The sequence below is a fragment of the Wyeomyia smithii genome, chromosome 1 (assembly GCF_029784165.1).
Source record: "Wyeomyia smithii strain HCP4-BCI-WySm-NY-G18 chromosome 1, ASM2978416v1, whole genome shotgun sequence".
In the NCBI taxonomy this organism is placed as follows: Eukaryota; Metazoa; Arthropoda; class Insecta; order Diptera; family Culicidae; genus Wyeomyia; species Wyeomyia smithii.
This window is the reverse complement of record NC_073694.1, coordinates 121831813-121844032: the sequence shown is the minus strand read 5'-3', so window position 1 is coordinate 121844032 and position 12220 is coordinate 121831813. Positions and strand designations below refer to the sequence as shown.

General features: G+C 40.9%; 1 protein-coding gene across 1 annotated transcript; it reads left to right on the top strand.

Annotated features, from left to right (window-relative positions):
• The first annotated feature begins 502 nt into the window (after positions 1-502).
• On the top strand, positions 503-1420 carry LOC129717161 (uncharacterized protein K02A2.6-like). Its single transcript, XM_055667003.1, has one exon. The coding sequence runs from the start codon at positions 503-505 to the stop codon at positions 1418-1420; it is 918 nt and encodes a 305-aa protein (XP_055522978.1).
• Positions 1421-12220: the final 10800 nt, after the last annotated feature.

Genomic DNA, 12220 nt, shown 5'->3' with positions numbered 1-12220 from the left:
TCGCGGGCTATGATGTTGATGGTTGAGAAAAAAAGAAAGATAGACACTTTTTGACAGTTTCTTATGGGATGTTGCTGGAGGCACGAGTAGAGCCGGGATAAAGAAAATTCATTTCGTTCATTATTTGTCGAGCAGTTTGGGACCGGGTAATGTGGGGCAAAGTGTCCCAAAAAAAATCGCCAGTGTTACGTATGTCTTATGTATGTGGTTTAAATGCCTCATCTATATATGTGGATTAATATCTAAAAACGATACTGAAATCCGGATGCGGCTAATCAACAAATTGAACGATGCAGCAGATTTAACACTTCAACAAGTGGTTGAACAGTGCAACAGTTTAGTTAACCTGAAACAGGACACTGTACTAGTTTAAAATCCGTCATCCGTAGTGAATGCAGTCACGCTCACCAAACGATTCAAGCCGAGAGGTGTAACACAATCTTCAGCCAACGCAGGCGGCAGTCGGGGGCAACCAAGAACACCCTGCTGGGCATGCGGAGGCATGCATTACAACAAAGACTGCAGATTTCGGGACCACAAATGCCATGAGTGTGGAAAGCACGGACACAAGGAGGGGTATTGTGCATGTTTTTCTTCGGCTAAATATTCAGCAAACCGTGCCAACAGCAGAGATTCAAAGAAAAAGAAGTGGGAGTCATCTACCAAAACAGTAACCGTCCAGAAGGTCAGCCAAGGGCGGAAGTTTGTTAATCTTCGCATAAATAATGTTCCACTACGCCTGCAACTGGACACAGGGTCCGATATTACCATTATTTCATACCAATCATGGCTTGGTCGACCGAAGACGACAGCAGCGGTTTGCAGCGCTAAAACAGCATCAGGAGATCCACTGCAGCTTACTTCAGAGCTCCAGTGTAACATTACCCTTAATGGCATTACAAAAAGGGGTAAGTGTTTGATTGCTGATCCTAACGTCCATCTAGACATTTTAGGTATTGACTGGTTGAATTTGTTTGAGTTATGGAACCGACCAGTTGCATCGTACTGCAATCAAGTTACCAGTCAGCAATCTCGAATCGTATTAGAGCTGCAATCTCACTTTCCGGAAGTTTTCACGAATACATTGGGTTTTTGCAATAAAACCCCAATTAAGCTGGTGCTCAAAGGTACCCCCAAACCAGTTTTTAGACCGAAACGGCCGGTCGCTTACAGCATGCAAAGCGTAGTGGAAGACGAGCTCAACCGTTTACAAAGTCTTGGTATCCTCAAGAAGGTGGATTTCGCCGACTGGGCCGCACCTATTGTCGTGGTGCGGAAGCCGAACGGCACTGTTAGAATCTGCGCGGATTTTTCGACGGGTCTAAACAATGCTCTAGAATCGAATCAATATCCGCTACCGCTACCAGAAAATATTTTCGCCAAGATGGCTAACTGTCGTATTTTCAGCCATATAGATTAATCCGACGCGTATCTGCAGGTAGCAGTCGATGAAGCCAGTCAACCGTTACTGACCATAAATACACACAAAGGACTTTTCCAGTTCACCAGGTTATCACCAGGCATTAAATCAGCACCAGGTTCATTCCAGCAATTAATGGACACAATGCTAGCTGGTCTTGATTGCGCGGTGGGTTACCTGGATGATATTTTGGTTGGTGGTGCATCAGAGGATGAGCATCAGAGAAATCTTTTTCTTGTTCTCGAGCGGTTGCGAGCATATGGGTTTTCAGTTCGTATAGAAAAATGCGATTTTGGAATGAAGCAGGTTAAATACTTGGGTCAGATCTTGGACGAGAAAGGGACCTGATCCGGAAAAAGTCTCCTCAATTGTAAATATGCCGGCACCGCACGACATTGCTACTCTTCGGTCATATTCGGGCGCAGTGAGTTACTATGGGAAGTACGTAAAGGAAATGCGCGCCTTGCGACACCCTATGGACCAGTTGCTCAAAGCGGAAACAAAGTTCGAGTGGTCTGCAGCCTGTCAAAAATCAGTCGACCTGATCCGGAAAAAGTCTCCTCAATTGTAAATATGCCGGCACCGCACGACATTGCTACTCTTCGGTCATATTTGGGCGCAGTGAGTTACTATGGGAAGTACGTAAAGGAAATGCGCACCTTGCGACACCCTATGGACCAGTTGCTCAAAGCGGAAACAAAGTTCGAGTGGTCTGCAGCCTGTCAAAAATCATTCGACCGGTTCCGAGAGATTCTCCAGTCCCCACTACTTTTGACGCACTACAATCCGAAGCTTAAAATTCTTGTGTCAGCCGATGCATCGATGCTTGGCCTGGGGGCCCGAATTGCGCATATATTCCCAGATGGAACCGTGCGCGCTATTTGTCATGTGTCGCGCAGCTTAACAGCAGCTGAAAGTAAATACAGCCAAATTGAAAAGGAAGGATTAGCACTGATCTTTGCGGTAACCAAGTTCCACCGAATGCTTTTCGGTCGGCATTTCATTCTGGAAACCGATCACAAGCCGCTCCTCACAATTTTTGGATGCAAAAAGGGAATTCCCATTTATACAGCAAACAGACTACAGAGATGGGCGCTTACTCTTTTGCTGTATGATTTTGATATCCGTCACGTGTCTACAGGAAACTTTGGACATGCCGATATTCTGTCTCGCTTGATAAACAGAAACATTCAACCGCAAGAGGAGTTCGTTATTGCAACCATGGAGCTGGAGCAGGTGGTCAAAAATGTTGCCAGTGAAGCGCTCACGACTCTTCCGCTCTCGTTTCATCAAATTGTCGCAGCAACTGCAGACGATGATAATTTACGCCAAGTGATTCAGTTTATCAAGAATGGATGGCCGTCAAAGAAAATTGGAAGTGCAGATTCGCACGTTTAATTCTACAGTTTAAGTAATTCTACAGTTTTATCAGCGCCGTGATGCTTTTTCTATCGTAGAAGGGTGCATTATGTATGGCGAACGAGTGGTCATTCCACAGGTTTTTCGGAAACAAGTGCTTCAGCAGCTACATAAGGGGCACCCAGGTGTAGAGCGGATGCGATCGATTGCCCGTCAATATGTATATTGGCCCAATATCGATAGTGATGTCACCAGAGCCGTCAGTGTTTGTACCGATTGTGCTAGTGTAGCGAAAACTGATCGCAAGACGAATTTATCATCTTGGCCGGCACCGGAGAAACCATGGCAACGCGTTCACCTAGACTATGCTGGCCCCATGGCAGGACAGTACTATCTAATTTTGGTCGATGCATTTTCTAAGTGGCCTGAAGTAGTTCGAACGAAGGATATCACCACGGCGGCAACTACACACTTGCTTCGTGGTATTTTTGCGAGGTTCGGAGCACCAGAAACGTTAGTTACGGACAACGGCCCCCAGTTTACGAGTGAGCAATTTGCGTTATTTTGTAGTAGGAATGCGATTCAGCATTTAAAAACGGCTCCATTTCACCCACAAAGCAACGGGCTGGCAGAAAGGTTTGTAGACACCTTTAAAAGAGCTATTCGGAAAATTAATACCGGGGGAGAAACCGTTGAGGAAGCTGTCGACATATTTCTGCAATGTTACAGGTCAACACCATGCCGCAGTGCACCAGAAGAAAGTCCCCTGCGGAATTATTGCTTGGCAGAGCGATGCGCACATCGCTAAAACTACTTCGTCCACCCACACCAACAAGTAAATCGGATTCGTCCTTCCAGGAAAAACAATTCAACCGTAGGCATGGTGCAAGAGCTCGAAATTACCATCCGCAGGATATCGTCTGGGCCAAGGTTTTCAGACACAATAAATGGTTTTGGGAAGCCGGAATAGTAATCGAACGAATCGGAAGTGTGCTATACAACATATGGCTATTAGCAAAGGAAACTCTGATTCGATCTCATTGCAACCAGGTGAGGAGTCGTAAACAGGCAGCGCCACAGGATGAGCAGGGCCAAGCAGCAAGTCTCAATATACCATTGAGCATACTTTTGGATACTTGTGGTATCGGCAATGCTACTAGTTCCGAACATGCAGCACCGGTGGACGAACAACAATCGCGAACTCAACACCGACGCTAACGCGGCCCCCCAAGCAGCCAACAGCAACAATCGGCTACTCGCCAGTCTTCGAGGCAACGAAGGCCGCCCGCGAGGTATGACCCGTATCAGCTATTTAAAAAAAGGGAGGTGTTGGATGGTCACCCGATTACCAATATTACCTGGGCTCCGCAGCTAACGAACGTCAGCATTTCAGATGCCACGATGGTAAGCAGTGATCGGTAGAGCGGAGATCAGTCTACGTTATAGCACAAGCTGGCTCACACGTCTTTAATTAGCTTAGTTATTTTATAAGAAATGAATATTTTATAGTGCATAGTGGGTACCTCATTTTACCGAAACCCCACTAAGTTAACAATAGCCAACATTACTGTGACATGTAAGGTAAAATCGGTAATATGAACCGGTGATAACAGGTACGTTCTCCATTCAAATCATATATTTATCGTTGGAACCTCCAGTCCAGAGTAAATTTGTTCATCTGTGACTTTGGTCTTGTCAGGTTGAATGGATCCTGGAGGTTTTGACCTTACATTCATTATATAACTTGGGCCTAGTGCAACAGTAACCAATAAAACAATCCGAAACCAAACTTGGAATCTATCAGATAGCCGTAAGGCTGCAGTGTCGAAGTAAGCAACATGGCTACGTTCTTCTGTAATGCTGTTAGATTCCGCTCAAAAGTCCCAGCCTTAGATTCCAGCGTATTAACGCTACAGCTGGGCATATGAAAAAAAAAGATATAAACAATGTTTGTTTGAGTTTGTGTGTGTGTGAGAGAGAGAGAAAGAGTGGTTGGGAGGGAGAACCGTGTACAATATGACTTTTATCGATAGGAAAAATGTTCATGATACCTGATGTACCTGGGTATTTTGTTTTATTGTGGTTTCGTATGTGGCTTCTATTATACGCGACGACTGCATTGAGAATATTCTAATGATATCTTTCATGCATTTCAGGAACTTATTGATCCATCCGTGTTTTAGCAAAATCACAGTGTATAGTTTCAAGGTTCTGTTCCGAACATCGTCCAAGTCCTTCTTTTGCAACCAGAAGTTGGCTGCACCCTCTCACAACTCAATGAAACGTTGTGGATATGTAGGGTTAAGGCCCAAACACAATGGAGACGTTTGCGTTGTGTTGGCGTTAATTGGACAGAAAATGTATGGGCTAACTGTCAAATTGCCGCAAACACAGCTGCAACGTTCCCATTGTGTTTAGGCCTTTAGCTTAACCCTCTAGTGCCCAGATTAATTTTAAGACGGACTTCGAAAAAAACACTATGCAGCTTTATAAACATTTTTTAAGTTCTTATTGAAGCTTTTTTGAGGTTCAACTGAAAACCGTCTAAAGGTGGCACTGGGCACTAGAAGGTTAAACAACTTTGTATATTTTTAGATATAGAAAAAAGTGATTGTGAGATAGTGAAATAAAAAAAATAATTATAATATATATAAATATTTATAAAGAATTATTGGCGAAATTGAATTTGAGATCTTACACTGAAAAAAAAAATCATTCTAAAAACAAAAGGTGATGCAAAAAAAAAATTTAAATGACTGATATTTTTAAAATAGGGTTCCAGATATACAATTAAGTTGCCCAAACCTCTCGTAACAAATCAAATTGGGATCTTTTTAGGAGAAAAAGTTTCTCTTACAAACACAATAATTGAGAATGGCCTTCGAAACCAGATGATGTTGAGAACTTCCAGCCAGCATCGAAAGGTCTTGCAACTGTGTACTCTCGTTACATTAATGCACTTTTCCAGGTTCTACTGCAGTCAAACAATCTTTGCAAGTTTTGGCAAACGAGTGTTTTTATATTCTCTCTCACACACACCCACATACACACACGCACACATACACACTCACTCATTGTTTATATCGTTGCCATACTCTATATTTCAATCTACCTATCGTCTCCATAAATGAGCAAAAATGGTCAAAACATTGAAAAAAATTCAAACTCATTTTATTCATGTTTTCCCCGATAGAATATTTTAAAACCACTTTCATTTGAAAGCTTAGACCCCAAACTAACTTTTGATGAAGAAAAATCCGAGGTGCATTAAAGTTGCATAATATACCGATTTTGACACGGCGTGGGGTGGTATCCAAGACACCACCGCATAGTTGACGTAGGACTACCATAGTTTTATATTTGCTTTCGAAGCTCTGTTTGATTTGAGTTCGTTTTACTTTTGGCACGGTTCGATTTTGGCACACATGGGCCAAAAACGAGCGCTTATGTTTAATCACATTCTGTAGTTTTCTTGATTTCTTTTAACCAATTCAGTCTCAACATGCTCCAAAAGAAAGGTATTTTGGTTCTTTTTGTTGCCGGAGCGGATAACCGGAATAGGTAAAACGGTTTCGAGATATGACTGGAATATGTTTCGGCAATATAGTGTATACAATATAGGCAAAGCAGTACTATGTTTTCAATTCCTCAGGTGGTAATATCAAGTATCTAAGTCGTCAGCCGTAATTCATCGAGCGACACCTCAAATGACTTGGAACTAAAACTAGTTCATGGGGTCTGTATTTATTTATTTGCAGCACTCTCTTTCAGAAGTAAATTATTCTCATTATCTTTCATTACTATACAGTTAATTTTCCCTAATACGCGAAATGGCAACCTTTTATAAAATAAGAAATTGAGTACGATTCAGTAGAAATTAAACTTCTTTCTATATCTATTTTATTATATTGTGAAAGATAGCTCACTCACCGATCACAAATATAAACTCTCTCTCTCTCTCTCTCTCTCTCTCTCTCTCTCTCTCTCTCTCTCTCTCTCTATATATATATATATATATATATATATATATATATATATATATATATATATATATATATATATATATATATATATATATATATATATATATATATATATATATATATATATATATATATATATATATATATATATATATATATATATATATATATATATATATATATATATATATATATATATATATAACCTGCGTCGACCTGCTGAGTGAAAGGCAGCAACCCTAGCAACGCTGGTTTTCTACATTGTTGTTATTTGTTTGATACACATTTTTCATTATGTTCATTTTGGCTCGCTCGTTTGACAGTTGTTTTGGCTCGCTGCGATTCAGTCCGCAGGTCTATATATATATATATATATATATATATATATATATATATATATATATATATATATATATATATATATATATATATATATATATATATATATATATATATATCACATTATTTTTTCTCGCAGTTACAAGCTCATGGAAAAAATATCGATAGCGAATTACAGTTTTTAGTAGAAAATGTATATTCACAGAAAATTCAAAATTGGCATAGAATTTTATGAACATGTTAACATTTAATTCAGGTCAATTTAAACATTTTATCAGTATACAGAATCAATCAGAAAGAAATTTAATCAGTTTCAAGATACCAAAGTATTATGTACCTTAGTACTTAGTAGAAGTTCGAATATTAACCACTTATGAAACACTTGCTACTTGATCCAAAACAAAACTGACCGAGTCAACCCCGCGCAGCGGGTTTTATTCCTGATTTGCGTTACAGTATTGGTGTTCGATAGAACTCTCCACTCCGGAGGAGAAGTTATATTGATTATATATATTTATCAATCGGACTCGGCCTGTACTGGGCCTTATTATTACACCACAATTCTTATCCTTTTAAATTTTTAATCCATCGAAAACATCATTTAAAATGTACTTTTCTTAATTATATAATTTTGTAAACTTCTGAATGCGTATAATTACGCCAACTCGATCAATCGATCGATACAATATCGAAACATGTTCAAACATAATTATTATACATTTTTTTCTTTGTTTTATCTTTTATAAACTCTCCTCGGTCGATCCTTTAATCTTTCAGAATGCCTAGGACTTGGCGTTTTCGGTTCCGTTGCTCCATGATCGCCTTTGCGAAACCTCTTTGCAGCCACATCATCTGGAAACCCAAGGAATTCTTCCTCCGAGACCAGCCTACGCTTACAGTGACTTCTGCATGGAACCGCCACGTTTGGAGAATTCTTAGAGTCTTTCTGGACCCTCAATTGCGAGCGATGCGCCTTTGTCGTTACGCTTCCAATACATATCTGAAATATTAGAGGAGAACACTGTTTTACAAACTTTGCTTTTATCCATCTAGAATCATTTTTATTGTTATTATTTTTATACCAAATAGTATCTCCTAAATTCAGATTAGTAATTGGATCCACCGAAACTGATTTTCTATTACTAGTAATATCACAGTTTCGATTAATTTTTGTATCATCAATAGAATCGTCAGTTATCTTTGGTTTATATTTGTGGCGATTATAATCAGCCACGCATGCGGTGGTTGTGTTCGAGCGACAACGTCATCAAATGTGATTGTTCTCAACTACCTCCGTTCAGTAGCACTTTGTTGGATGGCATGAATTATTTGTGCTTGAGCGAAAGAAATCTGGTGCAAAACTCGCTTGATCGTATTCTCGATTTAGTGTTTTGTTTGCCTAGCTGTGAGATCGAAGTAATTAATTGCCCGGTTCCGTTGCTACCCGTTGACTCCCATCACCCTCCTCTCGAATTTTTTTTGCCAGCGTATGCGGGATATGCCGATCCAGTCGAAAAAACAAAGGAGCGTCACTTGAACTTTCGAAGAATGGACTTTATGGCACTCTCGCTGTACTTGACTACCGTTAACTGGGACACGGTTTTTGACAATAATAATGATGTTGACTTTATGGCAGAAAAATTCTGTTACATTTTGAACGACTGGATTGTTTGTAACGTTCCAAGAACACGACCGCCAGTGTCACCTGCATGGAGTAATTCTCGTTTACGATCATTGAAACGTGTGCGAAATGCACTCCAGCGTAAACTTCGCCGCCAACGAACGACTGACAACAAAAGAGATTTTCAGTCAGCCAGTAACGCGTACCGTTCATTGAATGCCACCTTATATAAACCTTACTGTAGAGTTATAAGTTTATAGGCGCGAGAGTGAGAGAGCTCTCGAGTAATAAAAACTGGTGAAGTCAGTCGATAATGAACCAGCGCTTGGATCGGTTGCAATAAAGTACCCCTAACGAAGTCTACTCGTGATTTCTAATAACGCTTGAGAACGTTGTCCCTGGGAAGATTCTACAAGTGGCAACGAGGATAGGATTAAAGTGTAAGTTTATCATACGGATTACATAGTAATAATATATAAGTAAGATATGTCAAAGAATGAACAAGCGTCTGCTTGGGGTGGCGGCCATTTTCGATTTATTCCTCTATCATGGTTCGCGAACAAGCAATGTGGCTAGAACAGTGTGTGGTGTTCGAATTGAAGTGTGTTGGTTTCAGGGTTTGTTGGCAGCGAATTGTTTTATAGTATAAGTGCGGCAAGTACGGGCACCAACTTTAACTTAATTCTGCTAGAACTACCGTACAGAGAGAATTCTGCGTGTATCTGAGGCACGCACTAATATTCAATAATTTCGAGTCTGGGTGAGCCCGAAGCGAGGGGAAATGAGAGCGGAATTTACTGTCGTAGCAAGTGTGAGTCAAAACGAAGCCAGAGCACCGCAAGTTTATCGCAAGAGAGAGAAGAGAAACGAATATGAGCACACAACAAGGCCGATGGACTATAGCAAGAGAAACTTGAGTCTAGCATCTACACAACGAAGTGTAAATAAATGAGTCAACTAAATGAGTGTAGCACACAGACAATGAGGCTGATGGGATAGTGCGAAAAGCAGATACCAATCTTGCGACGATACATTAACGGGTAAATTGGTGAGTCCCCTGGAATTGTGTAGCACAAAGATTACGAATGGTGACTAATAGCAGGATTGAAACCTGAGTCAGTTGTTAACACATTAAGGTACATAGTATTTGCTGCTGGTAGTGTTAACCCGTTGCGCGGAGAAGGTCAAAGAACTATTGAGTTGATTAATAAAACCAAGTAAACCAAGTTCAATCAAAATCGACCTACCTGTTGCACCCTATAGCTACTGCTGTAGTATCTTCTCGCATGCCAACAATTTTGTTTAGGTTTGGGTGGAATAACTTTTAAGTTAAACGGTAATCAAACGTGAACGGTAATAATGAAGAACATTAGAGTGTGTGAATTTGTTTATTGTGTATGAGGATATATAAAAAATCCTGATTACTTTGTTTTGGAAATATTGAAAGATTAATTTTTGTTTCATTCGGTTTCCTGCTACGCAGACTTATGGAGGATAAAAGTTGGCCACTACAGTCATTCGATGACGCTGTCGATACGTCGGACCTCAGAAGAGAGTGGGAAGAGTGGCACCGCTCTTTCGAACTCGTTCTGGAGATGAAGAAAATTGAATCTCAGCGCGAAAAGCTCGTATTACTGTTAGTTCAGGGTGGTCGTGGATTACAGCGCATTTACCAAAATTTGCCCCCGGGGCCAGAAGAAATACAGTTGGAACCGATAGTTATACCTTTTATTCCGAGAGAAGTACCCGAATACGATAATGCCGTGTTGAGGTTGAACAAATTTTTTATTGGAAAGCGGAATATTCGCGTCGAGCTAGAAATGTTCCGCACTCTAAAACAAGCGGATTCAGAGCCTTTTAGTTTAGCCAGTTTTAGTTCAACGGGATAGTTCAAACTGGCCTCGAATCATCAGCTTCGCCTCTAAGGGTCTTACGAGTGCTGAAAGGCTGTATCCACAGACCCAACGAGAAGCGTTAGCCGTGGTTTGGGCTGAGGAAAGATATTATTTGTACCTGTTTGGACTTCAATTCACGATCTACACAGATCACAAAACATTAGAATATATTTTCGAGGGAAAGTACAGAGACGGAAGACGAGCTTGCTCAAGGGCTCAAGGCTGGGCACTGCGTCTTCAGCCTTATAAATTCCGCATCAAGCATATAAGTGGAAAAAAGAACATATCAGACGTACTGTCTCGATTGTATAATAAGAAAGATGCTGCGTTTGATGATGATTCATCTCACTTTCTCTGTGCAATCGGGGAATCACCGGTAGCTATTACGCTTGAAGAAATTCGTAAAGAGGAGATAGCACACTGCGAACTATAGTTCAGGCCTTGAAGACACGAAACTGGCCAAAAGACTTGTTTCGATACCAAGCTTTCAGTAAAGAACTGGGTTTCATTGATGGCATTGTTGTACGTGAAGATAGAATTGTTCTTCCATTGAGATTGAGACGGCGAGCACTGGAAATTGCTCATCGTGGGCATCCTGGCATTGTGGCTATGCGCAGGAATCTTAGACAATACGTATGGTGGCCTGGCATGGATAAAGATGTCTGCAATACCGTCAAACAGTGTATTGGTTGGACAGCAGTAAGTAATCAATATCCACCCGAACCGATGATCCGGAAGGAAATGCCCGACAGAGCTTGGCAGGAAATTGCAATCGACTTTCTTTCAGCCAAAGATTGTGGCACTTTCCTTGTCGTAGTAGACTACTATAGCCGTTTCCTTCACGTGGTAGAGATGAAGAGCACCATCGCATTAAAAACAATTGACGCACTCGAGAAAATTTTCAAAGATCACACTTATCCTGAGAAACTTCGTTCCGACAATGGACCACCTTTCACAAGTGAAGAGTTTGTGAAATATTGCAAAGAAAGGAACATCGAAATGGTTAAAACTGTACCTTATTGGCCTCAAATGAATGGCTTGGTAGAGCGGCAGAACCAAGGCATTCTAAAAGCGCTGAAGATTGCCAAAGTAACAAAGTCTGACTGGAGAAGAGGGTTAGAGGAATACGTATACATGCATAACACCACCCCAAACTCGGTCACTGGAAAAGCACCTCTAGAGTTACTAACTGGACGTCCAGTTAAGGATCTTTTACCGTCATTACGGACAGATCCCAGCTGGAACAGAGACGAGCAAGTTCGTGACAATGACGCTATTAAAAAAATGCAAGGTAAGCTGTATGCCGATGAACGTAGACATGCTAGGGAGTCCGAAGTGAATGTCGGAGATACAGTGATGATGAAAAGCTATGAGCTGGGAAAACTCGAGCCTAACTTTAAATTGGAAAAGTTTACCGTCATAGCAAGATCAGGAAACGATACGCTCATCGCCAACGAAGAGGGAGTGCAATATCGTCGTCCAATAACCCACTTGAAAAAGTGGCCGGCTTCACCCTCAAAAACTTTTTCAGATTCATCCACAGGCTCATATCCACCCCCAAAGCAGCAACCAACACACTCGTTCATATGCAGAAGTGAAGAAA